This window comes from Schistocerca piceifrons, chromosome 2 (genome assembly GCF_021461385.2).
Source record: "Schistocerca piceifrons isolate TAMUIC-IGC-003096 chromosome 2, iqSchPice1.1, whole genome shotgun sequence".
NCBI classification, from domain to species: domain Eukaryota; kingdom Metazoa; phylum Arthropoda; class Insecta; order Orthoptera; family Acrididae; genus Schistocerca; species Schistocerca piceifrons.
The window spans coordinates 833,005,689-833,025,357 of NC_060139.1; the positions used below are offsets into that span (position 1 = coordinate 833,005,689).

General features: G+C 43.6%; 1 protein-coding gene across 2 annotated transcripts in view; it reads right to left on the reverse strand.

Annotated features, from left to right (window-relative positions):
• The window catches only part of LOC124776500 (replication factor C subunit 4), a 61,289-nt gene extending 47,627 nt beyond the window's left edge, over positions 1-13,662 (reverse strand). The window contains exons 1-2 of one of the 2 annotated variants that reach the window (XM_047251517.1): positions 13,393-13,662; positions 7,191-7,367 (exon numbers count right to left, since the gene is read on the reverse strand). In XM_047251517.1, the coding sequence (XP_047107473.1) occupies positions 7,191-7,367; positions 13,393-13,511 (296 nt within the window). In that variant the 5' untranslated portion in view covers positions 13,512-13,662. Of the gene's footprint in view, positions 1-7,190; positions 7,368-13,184; positions 13,247-13,392 lie in introns of those variants that run through there. The other variant, XM_047251518.1, reaches the window with a different exon arrangement.
• Positions 13,663-19,669: the final 6,007 nt, after the last annotated feature.

Here is a 19,669-nt window from a genome sequence, read left to right on the forward strand (position 1 = left end):
TCTTACAATAAAGCCCTGAAATGAAATCCATTCTGTCTGAGATTTTGCCCACCACACCTAGAATAACTTTTTGTCGCCCATCCCAATCTCCCCAATATTCTTGTCATATCCTATGCTCCTTCTGCACCCATCACCCTACCACATGGCTCCTACCCCTGTGACCATCCCCGCTGCAAGACTTTCCCTATACACTCTCCTACCACCACCTACACCAGCCCTGTAACTGGAAAAAGGGAGGGCCACCTGTGAAACGACACATCATGTACCAGCCCTTATGTAAACACTGTTTGGCCTTTTACATCGCCATGACTACCACCAAATTATCAATTAGGATGAATGGGCATAGCCAGAGGGTGTATACTGGCAACACACAATATCCTGTTGCAGAGCATACTCTACAACATGACAAGTGTGACCTTGGTACCTGTTTCACCACACATGCCATCTGGATTCTTCACCCAGACATCAGTCTATCAGACCTCTGCACATGGGAACTAGCTCTACAAGATGTCCTTGGTTGTCACCATCCACCTGGCCATAATTTACGTTAATTTCTTCAGTCTCTGCATTTCTTCACAATAACTACTCTTTTCTTCACTCCAATTTAGTTTTCTCCATCTTTCATTGTCTTATCCATCTGTTTTTCACCACCACCCTCCCAGCTCTGTTACATACAATGCACTTAGAATTTCACTCTTATTAACTCATATACGATGTTTAATCAGTAATCTCTGTCTTGCATATTACCCTGTCTTCCACCTTTAAGCTCTCAGGTTTTCAAGTCTCCTCTGATGTGGTCCCCAACAATTAGTCTTTCCTTCTCATCCCGTCTGATATGTCTCCCCTAACCCACAGTTCTGGGTGACTTTCCCAAAATCTACCCCTTTTCCTAGACCTCTCCAGTTCTTTTCCTTCACCCCTTTTCTTTCCCCTTCAACCCTTCTGCCTGAAGAAGCAGCCACTAGGTCTGAAAGCTTGCCTAATTATAACCTTCTTTTATGCGTGTGTTTTGCCACTGCTTGGTGCATAGATTTTTTATTATCCAATTAAATTATTTTATCAAAAACTGATCGCTTTCACTACAGTATAAACTATGGCAGATCGGGTGGTATGATGCAACAGCAAGCAGTAACAATTCTGCATGATTGCTGTATGTTGCTGCTTTGTTGTTGGACTATTTACATACATTCAGAAGAGAAATAACAGTGGCGTCAAATTGACCCCTTCCACTGTTCTAGGTATTTTGAAGGAAATGTGTGTGAAAATATAAATATTTTGTAAATTCTAATACTTCATCATTAGAGGAGAAAAAAATTTAAGTTCCAAGCAACAAAATTGGATAGGTCACTCAAGAAAAACATATGACACGTCATTTCGAGTCCTTCTGTCATCCTAGTGTTAGCAATATTCTTGAGTTTTTTAATACCTATAACCTCAAAAACGTTTCAGGATATTAACTTCTACCCCATGTTTTTCTGTTGCCTTAACAAAAATCTCATTCTACCTACTAATTCCTTCAGTTCTTCTTTTACCTTAACAGATCCAGAAATTGGAAGAGAATCAGCAGGTTTATTTTAAAGTTATTTGTTTATTGTTTTGTAAACCACTGCAATAGCCACATTGCAGCCTGATGTGAATGCTGTTCTCCAACACGGGATGAGTTAAATGACATTTGCAGGCAGCTGGATATTACCCTTCCACTGTCAAACAATTGAAAGCTGCCGCAAATGAATGTGTTAGGAGAACTACTGAGAGCCGTGTACCCGATACCAGGTGCTTCAAATACTATTCTCTCCTGCAGATCCTGCCTCCTCTACAGGAAGTATCAGAAGATCTGTCATTACTCATTCACTTGACTGTGAGTGGCATGTCAGTGGTACAGTTAGGTGCACTATACAGGGGAGACAGGGACTAGGGAGAACTCAGAATTGAGCCAGTGACACTTCATCTGTTGGAGGCAAGAGGCGGCAAATGCAGAATGGTAGGGATTGTTAATCATCATATGATGCATATGGTACCTTTTAGGGAAATGTCAGCAAGGAATGCAAAGGAACACGACATGCACCCAGTGTGTATGCCTGACGGTCTCACTCAATATGTTGAAGAGTCTATACCAGTAGCATCCATTAACGGAACATGTAGGAACAAATGACGCCTCTCCTCTGGTCTCTGAGGTCATACTTGGATCAGTGGCTCATTCCAGTGGTTGCCACAAAAGGTTGAGAAGAGCAATCTTGCACCAACAGTTTCAATGAAGTTCACAGTTTGTAGCACTGACCCCCCAAACTGATCATGGCCCCTGGTTCTGAGATGAGTGTGAGGATTGAACCAGAGACTTCAAAGATTCTGTGACGTAGTAGTCTGCAACTTCCTGAACTTAGGTCACAGGTTTTTTAAGGTCATTCACCATCCCATCCTGATTACGATAACAATAGGGAACCAGGAAGTGTCAGTTTAATATCCATAGAAATGCCACCTACAGGTGAGAGTATTAAAATCCTAGTGCTTAACTATCAAAGCATTGACAACTTAGTGCCAGAGTTTAAAATACTCCGAAGAACCTGTAGAGCCTAATATTATACTGTGTACAGAAATCTAGTTAAAACCCAAAATTGATAACAATGAGATACTTGGGAAAATTTTAGGTGGATATCAAAATGATAGCCTAATGGTAAATAGGGGCGTATTTGTTGGAATAGACAAGAAACTCATATCCACCAAGTTGGAAACTGAAATTTAATGTGAAATTACCTGGGCAAGACCCAGTACCACGGATGTACATAAAATTATAATAGGGTTCTCCCATCAACCAACAGACTCACCATCAGACGTAACCAAAATCTTTAGAGAAAACTTAAGTTCACTAGTATAAAAATTCTCAAACCACATTGTCATCATTGAAGGTGACTTTAAATCATCCAACAATCAATCTGAAAATATACCATCTTTTAAGTGGAAGGTGTGACAAGATGGCCTGTGAAACATTACTGATTACTTCCTTTGGTAACCAACTTGAACAGATTGTCCAGAAGACCACTCATTATGGAAATATACTGGATCTGATACCAAAGACCTGACCTCTGAGTAAGGCCACACTGAAATTAGTATTAATGACCATGAAACAGTTGTACCAATAATGATTACCAAAGTAAAAATGGCAACTAAAATATGTAGAAGATTTACAAATCAGCAAACCAGATAAAGAGACAATAGTGTTGCCCCTCAATAAGGAATTCAAAACATTCAGCTTTGGAGAGGAGTATGTAGAAGAATTGTAGCTCAGATTTATGAATACTTGACCATGCATAGGACTAGATAGGGAGATGGTGATGAAACTGGATTGGCAGACATGTCAAGACAGATGCACCCATGAAATCCTACTTACAAAGCATCAAGAAATAGTGTTAAACAGTCATTCTTCTTGTGCTCCATACATGAATGGAGCTGGAAGAAGCCCTAATAACTGGAACAACAGTAAGTACTCTTTGTAATGTACTTCACAGTGATTTGCCGAGTACGGATGTATGAGGGAGAGTCAAATGAAAATCTTAAATATTTTTTAAAATATTATTTATTGTGCAGAAGCGGTACAAAGCTGTATCACTTTTCAACATAATCTCCCCCATGCTGAATGCAAGTCCTCCAGTGCTTTCAAAGTGCATAAATTCCTTTAGAAAAAAATTCTTTTGGTAGTCCGCGCAACCACTCATGCACCGCGTGGCGTACCTCTTCATCAGAACAGAACTTCTTTCCTCCCATTGCATCTTTGAGTGGTCCAAACATATGGAAATCACTTGGGGCAGGTCTGTGATTGTTGCAACTGTTGTACGGGCAGTGTAGGGCCTTGCATTCTTATGTTGCAAAAGGACACCTGTTGACAGCAATCCAGGTCGCTTTGATTTGATTGCAGGCTGCAGATGATTTTTTAGGAAATCTGTGTATGATTCACCGGTGACAGTGGTCCCTCTAGGCATGTAATGCTCCAAAATGATGCCTTTTTCGTCCAAAAAAAGAAGCGGGATAACCTCCCCTGTTGATGGTTCTGTTCAAAACTTCTTTGGTTTTGGTGATGAGAAACGGCGCCATTCCTTGCTCGCTCTCTTCGTTTCCTGTTGGTGGAAGTGAACCCAGGTTTCGTCCGCAGTAACGATTCTTGCAAGGAAGCCATCACCTTCTCGTTCAAAGCACGTCGTTCTCTCATTTCAGGAATCGGCTGCCGTGGCACCCATCTTGCAGACAATTTGTGAAACTGGAGCACATCATGCACAATGCAGTGTGCCGACGTATGACTAATTTGTAAGCATGCTGCAATGTCATTCAGTGTCACTTGGCGGTTTTCCTTCACTATGGCTTCAACTGCAGCAATGTTCTGTGGAGTCACAACTAGTTGTGTCTGACCTGGACGAGGAGCATCTTCCACTGATGTCACACCATTTGCGAACTTCCTACTACATTCGTAGACTTGCTCCCATGACAAACATGCATCACTGTACTGAACCTTCTTTCGTTGATGAGTTTCAATACGTTTCACACCTTCACTACACAAAAACCGAACAACAGAATGCTGTTCTTCACAAGCATCAACACGTCGTTCTCTCATTTCAGTGGTGCCATCTTTATACTGATACTGTGACGCGGTATGTGTGCATCTGCACTATGCTGCCTCCTACAGGCTGTTTGTAGCCCACTTATCAACTTTCAGGATAACGGCGTGAAATTTCGATTTGTTATTACAAATTTAAGGTTTTCATTTGACTCACCCTCGTAGATACAGATGAAAATCTTGATTCATTATCAGTTTCTATTCTTAAACAGAATCACTTTTAGATTCTTTTCCAAGCAATGGAAAATCTAGGATGGTACAACAATATTATGATAATGATAGATTCACCATACAGAGGAGTAGCAATCCATCATTTTCATAATATCAGAGTTGTATTTGCTATATTTAATGAACATCAAGAGAATTCAACTGGAAGCCATTACAATGATGCATATGCCTGAGTTTTTACATTACTGCATGGAGTGAAGTGTCAATACGTGTAAAGAATAAACATCTGAAGATGATTCAATACAAAAGCTGAAACTGGTAATGAAAAAGTTTTCCCATGGCTTGTGATGAATTTTTTAGTATTTATCACACAATGCAGTGACTCAAGCCAAGCCAGGTCAACCCTAAAAATATGCATGATCATTGTTTCTGGATTCAGCAGACAGAGTCTCAGTTCTAGTCTGAATATATAGTCCTTGGAGGAACATTCTCTTCTTGTTAAATAAACTTACAATAACGCAACATATCTTATGTAAGTACGTTACACTTTATCCCCGATCTATAAAATGGCATTCTTTGATGGCTTCTGCACAATGATAATAAACTCATGATGAGGGCAACTGTGCTTTGATTGGCATGGCACCATTATATTAAATTTGAATATCCTAGCAGCACTGCCATGTATGGTCAATGTGCGACATAGAGGGCACTGTTGTCATCACCTGATGTGGTCAGATAACAATGAGCCTGTGAGGAGTCTTTGGCGAGAAAGATATTGAACAGCAACCAGCAGACCAGCACATCAACAGTGGGTGTGACTGTGTTGGTGTGAGTGGCACTGACTGATTTGGAGCTGTGGTCTTTGATGTGTCCAAGATGTGGCCACAGAATATTGTTGAGACCCTTCTGTAGAAGTTACAAGTATTTTGGGTCAGTTATTTGAAGTAATCTGAGTGCCTCAATCATTTCTACTATGTCACCAGTTACATCTCAGCCCTAAGTAGTGGTTCCTGGCTTTAATATTCTGTTGGTGGTCTTGTTCAAGTCCTTTCTGATATTTATTATAAAGCTTGTAATTATGATGTTGCCTTAGCTGAACATTCATCCACTCCCCTTCTTTCTTTTAACACAATGCTCCAAACATACTCAGCCGAAAGTTATTGCTCACCTTGCACTCATGTAACGTGCGCAGTAATCAACTCTTGCAATGTGTGAGCAGGTCTAAATTCGTAACATACCTGAACATGAAATCCTTTAATACTTCCTCCAGCCATAATGATGTGTTGCCTCAAACACCCCGTGACTAATGGTACAAGAGCTGATAGTCTGCTCATTGGCTAATCCATGAATACTACCATCTTCTTGAAATTCTATCAAACACCATAAAAATTTTTGTGCCCACATTACTGTATCAAGCCAAAACCTCCCCACTTCTGTCAATAATCCAAGGAGTGTGTGGGGTAACATCGCAAACAACTTAGGTTCAAGGGCATACTGAAACTATGTGCTGGACCCTTCTTCATGGGGAGGAGAGCTTCTGTGAAGTTTAGACAGTAGGAGATGAGGTACTGGTGGAACTAAAGCTGTGAGGAAGCATCATGAGTGACATTTGGGTAGCTCAGTTGGTAGAGCACTTGCCCACAAAAGGTGAAGGTCCTGAGTGCAAGTCCCGGTCTGGCACACAGTTTTAATTCATCAGGAAGTTTCAAATCAGTGCACACTCCACTGCAGAATGAAAATTTTGCTATGGAAACTTAAACTTTAACGATTGTTGATCATGATGGAAGACTGACAATGAATTCCAGCTACCAGATACCAGTAATATGTCTCACTGCCAACAATATTTCAAATAAGGCATAGGGAAGATGCATTGGCAAAAAAGAGTGACTTTTTTCATCTTTCTTTGTTTTGCAGTACAGTAGAAACTCAGTACTGTGGAAGGGTGAATGACTTGCCAACAAAGGAAACACTAGATCCACAATCAAATACCTAGTATTAATGTTTTTTAATACTTTCTAAAAGAGAATATGGTAGGCTCTTTTTAATACAGGCACACTTAAAAAGATATTTGAACAGTGTATCAGACTGGCCCCTTGCATTATGTCCTCACCACAGGCAGCAGTACTGCAGTCTTCACAGGGTTATAACCTCAGTTGTCTCCCCTAGTACCCCTTTCTTATCAGGCCTGTGGGCATAAATGTATTAGATATACAGTTTGTGCCCTATTTTCTGACACATTTGACAGCTTTTTGTTGCCACTTGAAATTGGCTTCCGAGGTGAAAATTAATAGTGGTGAGGGAGCAACTAATCTTTATTTTTGACAAAAATCTACATCCTCAATGGAATCATACTTTTAATTTTTATGAAGTACACTTACTGCTAACAGATGACTAAAATAAAAGTACTTTTAATAAGTACCTTTCCCTGTAAATGTCTCCAAAAAGTTGTTTGGCTGCTGCAAGAATTGTGCTTGTCTTACCAGTACCTGGAGGTCCATAAAAAAGCAAATGTGGTAGATCTGAGCCACTGATGCATTTTCTAAGCACAGCAACTACTTCCCCTTGCTCTACAACATCATCCACTGTTCTTGGCCTGCTGCAGAAAGAAGAATCTTTACACTTTTCACTAAAATAAACAGGAAGTCTACAATAGTTTCATACATTTTCACATGACTCAAAAATGTGGAAGTGGGTACGACATCCGATCATTTCTTGTATGCTGAGGCAAAAAAAGGCACCATGTGTATTTACACTAAGGGTCAGTCCACGTCAATTCAGCCAGTTTTAGCAATGGTCTCCACTAATCATCTCCAACTTTTCTAACTTTTACTGTAGCTGCAGGCACATCTCAAAGGAAGTTCTGTAAAGTTTTAACTTAATATGTGCTATACTTTCTGCAACAGGTCCATCGCTTGGAAGCCAATCAGCCGATGGGCGTATCATCATGAATAAATTGACGTGTTTGACAACTCTTTATAAGTTGACTACTGCAGTGAGAAACATGCAAATTGGTTTCAGTATTAAGAAAAGGACAGCAATCAGCTGCAAAATAAGTCATTTACTGGAGAAGATCTTGACTTCAAATATTACACAGTCATCATCAGTGCTAAAGAAAATTTTAAAAAAATGTTAGGATAGGTGGAATCAACAAAAGATACAAAATATATCAAGTATCAAAGGTACAGGAATCCACAAGTAAGTACATGGTAGTAACATACTAGTTGCAACAGGGGATGTAGATCCCAGTGTGTCAGAGTATAAACACTTATACATGATGTGGGCATGCATGGGACTGATAGAACTGTTGCCCTTGCTTACATCATCACAAGCAACATGTACATACATCAAGAGCCTGTGGTGCCCTCTATTGGAGCATATATTGATTTTTAAAAAAAATAAAACCATAGCAGGTAAGTGGATCTTAACAGAAGTGTATGTATAGGGTTTACAAATTCACAGAAAACATATGATCTATAAAAACAAACAGCCATTTTACATGTGAGCAAGGACAGGAGGACATGTAGCATGCTCTCAATTGGTTTACAACAAATATGCGGTGCATTTCATATTAAAACTAATGGATTAGAATCCATTCGCAAAATTTCACACAGTAATAGTTTTAAAATATGTGAAGATGCTTCACACCATTTAAAACTCAGGAATGTATACAGTCAGGTAAGATAACATGAAGCTGTGCCATACGGGACTTGGGGTGTCCTCTCTGGTCTTGCAATACAGTGTGGTACTAATAAAAGAATCATTGTGTAACAAAACAAATACTGGGTGCGCAATTTACAACCACACCATAAAAAATATATTTAACTTACTATGTAACAGAAGGTATGCACACAAATAGTGAGTAAAATCTGACATATATAAAATACTAAGGTACATGAAGCAGCATCATAAAAGTCTTAAGCAGCCCTTGTGGTCTTAGCTGCGAATAAAATGTATTCTGAGCAAAATTAATGATACAGTCAAATCTTTGAATAAATATACGTTATACCCTATCATATTCACGCCTCTAATATAGAGTCCACATGGGACAAAATATTTTTTATAAAATAATGTATGTAAAACAAAATTCTATGTATACTCCATCAGAGGGCGCCAAAGGCCCTTCACGATTTATGTTCATGGCATTTGCGTTGATGTAAACAAAGGCTGCAGTTCTCTGTCAGTCACATGCATGCCCACCTCATGTATTGGTGTTTTTATTCCGACACGTTGGGAGTCACGTCACCTGTTGGCAACTGGTATATTGTTGCTATGAGCTTGCTTATAGATTCCTGCACCTGTGTTATTTGATATATTTTGTACTGTCTTTGTATTTTTTAGTACCGATGACTGTGTAATAATCAAAATTTAGAATGCTCCAATAACTGAAGGATATTGCGACCTATTGCTGTCCCCTTCTTAATGTTGAATTTCTCAACAGTAGTTGTGTACACAGGGATCTAATGAATTCCAATTCAGCTACAAACTGGTGTTTTACTCAGCCTTTGGTGTAAAGTTCCAATATAACATGGACAAAACCAGTGAGACAGCACATTTTCCACAACTGCTATTCAAATTGTGGAAAAAAAAATAAGAAAACAGAGGAAAAAAAATTCTTACGCAGATTCCTGCACCTGTGTTATTTGATATATTTTGTACTGTCTTTGTATTTTTTAGTACCGATGACTGTGTAATAATCAAAATTTAGAATGCTCCAATAACTGAAGGATATTGCGACCTATTGCTGTCCCCTTCTTAATGTTGAATTTCTCAACAGTAGTTGTGTACACAGGGATCTAATGAATTCCAATTCAGCTACAAACTGGTGTTTTACTCAGCCTTTGGTGTAAAGTTCCAATATAACATGGACAAAACCAGTGAGACAGCACATTTTCCACAACTGCTATTCAAATTGTGGAAAAAAAAATAAGAAAACAGAGGAAAAAAAATTCTTACGCAGGTGCCCCCCCCCCCCCCCCCCCAATTTCAACCATTTGTACCAAGCTCAGCATGAAACATTTTTATGTAACAATTATTTTTCACTGAAAAAGTTGTGATACACGACATGATAAATATGAACCCTCATGCTTGTTTAGTTATTGCGATATTTGGACCTAGATTGGGCTTCTTAAATTTAATCATCATTTTTGACCAATGTTCAGGGTCAAACATCTCAAAATGGTTTTTAACTAGTTCCATTAAAAAGAGCAGATTTTTATTCCCTAGATGTTTGTTGGTATGATTGCTTAAGGAATAATTTTTAGTTTCAAAGGCAAACAACTATGGTGCAGTAAATGCGAATTTTATGTAAATGGATGCATGACTCAGTTTATTTTTAAGGCCATATAAAGAGGAAACTTGCATTGGTCCATGGTAGCTTAGCACCTATAAATTTAGAAAAAAATTGTAGTAGCTCTGCTACTACTGGTTTAAAAAAAATTGTCGTAACCCTTTGCTAAGGAGCCATGCCTGATAGCCTTGCAAGAATAGCCATGAGGTGTCTCTTTGTAAAGGTTTCCACACCTGAACTGGGTTGTACTGCCAGATTCCCAAGCCTGTTAAACAGTTTCCAATCAGATTCCCAAGAATAACTGCGAGCCTGCTAGGCTCTCAAGCCTGAGCTGCTCTGACTGGACCTGAATTTTTTTACAATACTGGATAAAGATTGCTCACACAAATTGTATTGGTGCCCTGTCAATGTTCTGGATGGAGCAGGAATGATGGTGATAATACACTGCTCTGGAATCCAGCAGGCTAATAGCACTTCCTATTTGGCCAACAGAATTAATGTGCACGATCCTCGGGATACATGAAGTCTATAAGTACATCAATTTATTCAAATGATACATGGTAAATATTCCCAATTCACCATTTACTGACATAAATACAGGAAATGTATTGTCCTGGTTATAAATTCAAAATCTTTTCTCCAAAGCAGGTTGTGATGGACTGGTCAATGTTTGCTATATATCACTTGAAACTTTGTTAATATGAATTCATTTTCCATCATTTCATGCAAACTGGTAATCATCTCTTGTTCTAGAAATGATTTGGCCATTTTCAAACCTTTCTTCTTGAATCAATCTTGCAGTATCAACTTTAGCCTTTTCAATGAAGAAGCTGATTCTATGCAAATTCTAATTACAAAACATGAACAAGTCAAACCAGGTCAAAATTAGGCTTTTCTCAGGTAGCAGAAGACCTGCATGAGCTCAAAGTCATTTTGGTGTTCTACCAATTCCATCACACAGTGACTTATCATAGTTTGTCAAGAAGTTCCATTCAACCTTTAATTCCAAAATCATTTTCATGATTACATAAGGTGATGAAGTTGCTGAAATTTTTGTACTCGGTAGCAGAACTCCCAATGAAATAACAGAAGTAGTTGATTTCCTGAACCGTATTCTTCAAGTGCTCACTCAATCTTGTCAAATAAACATGCACAGCAACAAGGGCATGCCTAACAAAATTACTGATTCTGCAAATATTGGATATCTTTGGTGACTCTGTAATAAACCACGAATGGCTGTGAAGTGGGCTGGCTATTTTCCCAGTGGAGGACTGCATAACATATTGCATCACAAATAAATAATTTTATGCATTTTTTTAAAAAAAAACAATAATTACTCACACCTACCAGGCTGTGGCTAAACAATATCCCCATAATGTTGTTTTCTAGGAGCACTAGTCCTCCAAATTTCTCAAGAGACCTTTCATGATGTTTGGCAGGTAGGAGATGAGGTGTTGGCAGACATACAGCCATGAGGACAGGCCACGAGTCGTGCTTGGGAAGCTCAGTTGCCACAGCACTTGTCCGCAAAAAGCAAAGGTCCTGACTGAGTCTCAGTCTGGCACACAGTTTCAAATTGAGAGTGTCTCAGTCTGGCACACAGTTTCAAACTGAGAGAGAGCTTCAGTTTCTTCAATTTTCAAATTGTCTCTGATCATGTTCTAATGATGGCTTTATTGCTTCATGATTTAGTGATGTAGAATGAATTTCTTTTTAGGGTCATATAAACTGGAATCTAAACAAATTCCAGTTCAAAACTTTATATAGTCTTAAAAATAAATTGGTTCTCATCCATCCATAAACATCAAATACGCATTTACTGTGATGAAGTTGCTGAAAAAAAAAGATGTTAACAAGCACTTTAGAGAAAAAAAATTGTTCTTTCTTATGGAACTAGTTGCAAAGAAATTGATTGGGCATAATTTTGATATATTTTACACCAAGCATTTGTCAAATTTTATGATTAAATTTATGACACCCAAGCTAGCCCATATATCACAACAACAACATTTTACAATTAATATTCATTACGTGGTCTAACATCAACTTTCTCAATAAACAAATCAAATATCATGGCAAAAATGTTTTAGGCAGAGATATCAAATGGTCGACCCCGAGGTGAAATGCATGTAGTAATCCCCCCCCCCCCCCCATTTTAACAGCAACTGTGGAATATGTGCTACCTCATTGACCTGATCCACATTATATTTGTACTTTTAACAAAATTAGATATGTTCAGATCAACCTCTGGTTGACTTGATATGACCCATAATACAAAATTTAAGACAAGAATACAGAAACAGTGTTTACAAGGTGTTAACTACAAAACGGGGTGATATTTAATGGTTTCCTGATAAAATGTTGAACAGATAGTATAAACAGAGAAAAACTATTTTGCAAGACAACAGCTCAATAAAACTGCCTCTTGGAACATGCAAACATGAAATTTACATAAAATGCTACTTTCGCACACTAGGACTAATATTTATCTGTAGTTCGCTTTATGTAGAAACTACGGATTTAAACATTTCAAATCTCTCAATATTTAGTCACTGAAATATTCAAACATATAAGTATTTGTTTACGATAATTTAACAAAATGGTGTAAGCACATAAAATCAAATTTCTTATAAAACTAACATTAGAGACATATTCTGTCTGTACAGGACTTTGTTTTCCCAGATGAAGTATATGCTTATATAACTCTCCTTTTTTAAAAATGGGACATGCTGTCTTTTCTGAAGTTCTTTCAAAATATTCAGTACAATAATGATAATGTGAAAAACATCTAAACATTTTTCAGGAGCATTAGAACTATACTGTCTGGAACCTGATAAGTTTATACATTATTTGCTGTTCCTTACTTGTCAACTCTCACACTTTGAGCATTTATATTCAAAAAGGCTTGTGATCCAGGAAACACGTCTCTTCTAATCATTTTATTGATATCAAGGGTGAACACTTATGGTTCATTCAGTATTTCAATTTTCGAGCATCACTTTATAGAACTCAAGAAAATTTGAACATTTTATTTAGTTTCTATTGGGAAGTCAGTTGTTATGTTAATGCCGCGGTTATATGCCTCCTAGAGTGGCGTCTGCTCCTCGGCAGCTTCAGCAGACTCACATGGAGTAGATGGCCTGATCATTAGAACAGTGGTCGGGCCCAATCATCCGTAAATAAACATCTCTACGAGGTTGACTGTTTTATCGTATTAAAAAATAAACAACAAACTGCGGATCTCAATTAATGGGCGTAATTGATAGACGGAATGGTTTACTTTAGTTCACAAACAGTAAATGTACTGAGTTACAATATCCACACAGAAACTTACTACTTCTCAACCCAAGGTGTATGTTCCGCCTTCTTCGCACTATGTGAAGAACTCTGTTTGGCATCCTTGTTCGTAGATCCAGCCTGGCCCAACTTCCCAGTTTTTAAAAACGACTGCATAGTTCGTGTTCACGCTAATTACAATGGCTTTCCAAATCCGAAAACAATAAATTAAACCACATTCGAACACTGCATCTACTACACACCAAAAGCCGAAAACTCCCGCCAACTCGCAGTTGTACACAATTAAATGACATCTTTGCGTTACATGAACAACACAGATGCTGCGGCGTAGAGGTGAGCAAGAAATGGTGTATGTGTTACAAATCACAGTGATTGAGAAGTCACAGATATCACAATAGGTTCGTTTAAGCAGCTGCCAGATTGCTACTTTAAAGGGCTAAAAAAACAGGCTTTAATGCGCACGCGAAGCTACGGTAACAGAAATCCGTTTTTGGTCTTTGTACTGCTTCAACGCTTCTCGTCCCATTTCTAGTTAGATTCCGCGCAAAGTGGTGGATAAACATCCAACTTGCTTACCTTACTATTAACAATGAAGTGTAAACGTGAAATAGCCGAACGCGGGACCTGCAGTAGCTCGAGACGACTGAAAAACGCGCCACACACAAAACACGAGTCACTCTAATTCAGACAGCTTGGCAGCACCAAAAATATTTTTCCAGGTATATTCCTGCTGCTTGCTCTCACTGTTTATGTGCCAATCAGCTACACTCCAAGTAGCCAGAAGCGGGAAGAGGCGTTACTTACACGCGATTTCAGCTCTGCGCATGCGCGTCAAGCTATCTGGCAGCTGCTTAAACAAACTTATAATAACACTTCATAGAATCTGGCTGTGGTTTCAGTCACAACTAGGAGTTGCAAGTAACATTTAACATTCCCGCTGTGTTGGCCAAATTTCGTACTTCTTCCTGTGAACCTTGAGTCATGCTACCGAGACTAGCTGCGATTTCAGTGGCAAGTCCAAGTGGCGACTAAAAAGCGCAGTTAAAATTCAACGCCGTGTGCCACCTCATGGCCTAAATTAGTACTACTGTTTTTCTTTGAGACTCGCTGTCGAGTCTAACTGCGATTTCTGGGACAAGTCGCAACTAAAACTCGCAGGTAATAACTAAAAAGCGCAGTTAAAAATTAGATGCCGTATGCACTTTGTTCATCTAGAGGGTTGGATCCCCTCCTTCGAAAGCGTCAGATTGCAAAGCCTGGGCTACTCTCAGGGTGGAATCTCCGTCTTCGAAGATTGTGTCTGTCTGTCCGCCCGCCCGCCGCCCGCCGCTTGCTGCTGTAGCTGTTCGTCCGTCCGCCTGCTTGGTCGCTGTCCATCGACGCCGCCGCCGCCGCCGCCGCCGCCGCCGCTGCCTGCTGCCCGTCCGTCTGTCCGTCGCCGTTCGTTTGCAATGAGTACTCCCACCTCCACTGTCATCTACACCTCCCCCTCTCCCACAGTCACTTCCTGGAGTGCCGCCCCTGGCCTCCCTCCTTACGCCTCCCCTCCCCTTCCCCCACTTACCCATCCCCCTATCTCCTCCCCTGCTGTATACCCACACCTCTGCACCCTTCCTCCAGCCTCCACACCCTCAACAGCTCCAACTACTACCCCCGCCCTCACGTACGCTTCTGTTGCCGCCTCTGCTGCCGCCCCTCAGGTGGTCGGCTTCTCCTCTCTCACCCACTCCGTCACTTTGTCATCTGCATCTCCCGCACGCATATCACGTCGCGCCGAGCCACTATCGCCGCCACTGAACCGGCTGCTTCTCCCGGCGCCTCCACTACGCCACAGGGATCTGCCGCCCGCCACCTCCCTCTCCTCCCCGTCCCTCTCCCCTCCTCCCTGCCTCCAGTCTCCAAAAAACCCCGAAAGCGCGTCATTACCGACTCTGCTCCCGCCACTTCCCACAAAAAGTCAACACCACCTCCCCCTCCCCCTGCCGTCTCCATGGACACCACCCCTCCTCCTGCCACCCATACCTCATCCCCCAACCTCCACACCTTTGTCCTGTCAACTCCCGATCCTAAGTTCCTCGACGCTCGTACCCTCACCATGGAGATACGGAAGTACTTACCTGGTGCTCCCATTTCCCAACTCATTCCCTGCAGGGACTCAGTCCTTATCGAGTACCTGTCCCCATCCTTTCACACAGACCTCCTGCGAAAACTCCCACGAGTTATGTTTGGCCCCCACGCCTCTCTGACACCCTTCTTTTCCGCTTCCACTCCTCGTCAGCCCCAGCCTCCCCGTCACCCGCCCCCCCCCCACCTACACCACTGTGATCACCGAGCTCAGCCCGGTGATCACAGAGGATGAAGTGTTGGCAGAACTGAACTCCCACCCGGACTTGGAAATCCGCTCTGCCCGCCGTATCCACAATGCCTCTGGTCCCACCTACCTCATGCGGGTGTTCTCTGAGTCCGCCCCATCCATTGACCATCACCTCACCCAGGGTGCCCTGATATACCACCATCGCCACTCTGTCGAATCCTCCAAATCCCCTCCCCAATCCTACCATTGCCAGCGGTGCCTGATGTACAATGGCCACCTGACTCCCAACTGCAAAACCCCCCCCCCACCTGTCCCCATTGCAAGGCCTCCCACTTTCTTAAGAACTGCCCCAACCTCGCTGCTCCTCCTTCCTGTAATACCTGCAATGGCCCCCATCCCACCTACTCCCACAAGTGTAAAGCTAAACCCCCTCCAGCCACCCCTGAGCTTACAGCCCCAGTTCGTCCCATCGATCCCCCTGTCCATCCCAACAATTCCCTCCGTCCACCCCCCACGGCCGAGGACATCAACCGGTTCCTTACTGTTGTACTCCAAAACATTCACCCTTTTCAGCGCCCCCACACCTTCCAACAAATCTCCCTTGGCGCTCGCTCCGTTTTCCATCTGAACACCTTCGCCACCTACTCCCACAACCAAGCCCACTTCACCTTCACCCGCCTCGACACCCTAGTTTAAGTCTCTTCCCTTCCCTCTCTTCCCCCCTCTCCTTCCCGCCATGGCGTGGCATGACTATCGCATCCTCTTCCAGAACATTCGCTCCTTCCGCTCCAACAAATACCTCCTCATGCACACCCTCTCCCACCACCAGGTCGACACCTTCCTCTTGAACGAAACCTTTCTCCAGCCCCACCATTCTATCCGGAACTCTCCCTATATCCTCCACCGCACTGACGCTCCTGGTCCTCGTGTGCAGGGTGGAGTCGCGATTGGCCACCTTAAGCACATCCCCGTCTGGCCACAACCTCTCCTCAATGACCCCACTGAACACGTTATCCTTAGCGTCTTCTTCCCCTCCCTCCCCACTACCTGTGCCACCATCTATGTCCGCTCCACTGCTCCTCTTCCTTATGACTTCATCTCGCACGTTGACCACACCTTCTCCAACTATGTGATTGCCGCCGACCTCAACATCCATAGCCGCACTAATGCTGCCCTTCGGCGGTGGCATCAGTTCCTCTCCACAATCCAAGGTGACCTTGTTCCCCTTCCCCAGCACACCCAACCCGAAAGTGACACCACCCCCAATGTTGTCCTTGCCTCCGCCAACCTCCTTGGGCATATCACTGTCGCCGTCCTTGACCCCACAGGTAGCAATCACCTCCCTGTCCTTCTCACCATAACGTCTGCTCACCACCCTCCTCCGGCTCCGCACCCTGCACCCCCTCCCAAGGTCGTCCATGACTATCACCGTGCCAACTGGGATGCCCACCGGGACTCCATCTCCACCCAGGTCGAAAGCCACCCTCTTACCTATCGCCATCCTGACGACATCGTCCACGCCTCGTCCTTCCTTCAGAAGGTAATTACTGACGCCGTGGAGGCCCATGTTCCTACTAAAACCATCCACCCATACCGTCCCACTCTCCCTCCGCAGGCTGTCCTCCTCCTCCGTGAATCCCGCCGCCTCTATCGCTCCTTCCTGCGCACTCGTGACCGGGATACACTTCAACGCCACCGGCAAATACAGTGACATGTACGGAACCTTATTACAGCAACGAAACGCCGAGACTGGCGCCAGACCTGCACACGACTCAACGCCACTCTCCCTATCAACTCCTCCAAGTACTGGTCTGCCTTCCATCGCCTTACTGGTTCCCTTTCCGCTCCCCACTACCCCCTTCTCCATAACGATCGCCCCCTTCCTGACAACCTCACTAAGGCCAACCACTTCGCTTCCCACCTTTCTGAGGTCTTCTCCATCCCCGATGATCCCCACTTTGATTATTCTCTTTTCCCCACCGTCATGGAACGTGCCGATACCTCGGTCGCTCCACTTGCTCCTAGTCTCCAGTACTTGGGGCAGTTGCCCCCCCTCCAACATAAACACTCCCATCACAGCACAAGACATTAAACTTATCCTCCGGTCCAAACGCAACACGGCCCCTGGTCACGACTGTGTCACCTACTGTCACCTTCGAGAAAGCCCCTATTCCTTCCTGACTGTCCTCGCCCATCTCTATAATGTCATCCTCTCTACTGGCTTCCACCCTGACCTGTGGAAGACCTCCCACGTCCTCTTATTCCTCAAACCCAACAAACCCCTTCTACCACCTCTTCCTATCGTCCCATCTGCCTCACCTCTGTCTTCTGTAAGGTCCTTGAATCCATCCTCTCCCACCGTATCCATCAGCACCTTGCTCAACACCACCTCCTTCCCCTTACCCAGCGTGGCTTCCGACCATCCTTCTCTGCTGAAGACCAACTCCTCAACCGTGTTCACCTTCTGTCCCTCCAGCTCAACTCCCGTCGCTCCGCCATTTTTGTTTCCCTTGACCTCCAAAATGCCTATGACTGTGTATGGCATCCTGGTCTCCTCTTTAAACTCCAAACCTACGCCCTGCCTATCAATTTTGCCCATCTGGTCGCTTCCTTCCTCTCGCACCGTCCTTCCTATGTCACCCTCCACAACACCAACTCCCGTATCTTTTATCCCACGGCTGGCGTCCCCCAGGGTTCTGTCCTCTCCCCTATCCTTTATCTCTTGTATACAGCTGATATGCCCAAGCCACCCCCACCAGTCCACCTTCTCCAGTATGCTGATGAAACTGCCTTCCTGGCTCTCTATCCTACCCTTCAACGGTCTCAACGTACCCTCCAAACCCACCTTAACCAGTTCACCACTTGGTGTAACCAGTGGTTCCTCCATCTAAACCCCTCCAAAACCCAGGCAATCATCATAGGCCGCACCACTCGCTCCTTTCGCCTCCATGATTTTTACCTCACCCTTTATGGTCGTCCCATCCACCTCACCCCCACCCTGAAATACCTTGGCCTCACGCTCGACCGACACCTCACCTGGACCCCTCATCTCCAGACCGTCCAGCAGAAAGCCCATTCCCGCTTCCGCTTTCTGAAACTCCTGTCTGGCTGGACATGGGGATTGCATCCTTCTACCATCCTCCACACCTCCAAATCCCTCATCCGTCCTATCCTCTGTTATGCCAGCGTTGCCTGGATCTCCGCCCCCACCCGCTTTTACAAGGCCCTCCAAATCCTTGAACGCCATGCACTCCACCTTGCCTTCCGTATCCACCTTCCTTCCCCCACACGGCTCCTGTATGAACTGATCCCCTTCCCCCACCTCCTCCTGTTCCTCCAACATCTCCGCATCCTTTACACTGTCCGCCGGCTTGATCCCCCCCACCCTCTGGTTTCCTCCTTCCTCTCCACCCCCCGCCCGTTGCCGCGCCTCTATCGCTGTATCCCTCCCTCTCTCCACCTCCACACCCTCCATCTCCTTCATCACGGCAATTTCCAATGCCTCCCCCTCCCAGATGACGAACTTCGCCATGACATCTACCCTTCCTTAATGCCTCCCCCTCCCAGATGACGAACTTCGCCATGACATCTACCCTTCCTTCAAACTATAACCTGACCTTGTTCCCCCCCCCCCTCACCAGGGCCCCCTTTTTTCCACTACCCTCCTTCTCCCAGAGCGGATTTTCCTCCTTCCTCCCCCCCCCCCTGAGACCCTGCACCCCATACTTGCCTCTTCCCTTCCCACATCCCTCCCTACCTGGCCCTCTTCAACACGCCTCCCGCTCATCTCCCCCATCTCTTCCCCTCCCTCCCTTCTTCCGGTCTCCCTCATCTCCTAGCGCCTGGCAGATCCTCTGTTTTGATCATCGTCAGTGTGCCACATCAGTGTTGTGTTTAGTGCTGTTTCTCCTGTGCGTCAAGAGGTGTGATTTTAATGGTGTACTGCCTTGAGGTTCGCCTTCAGTGTTTGTTATGTGCTACACCATCCGCCGATACCTTT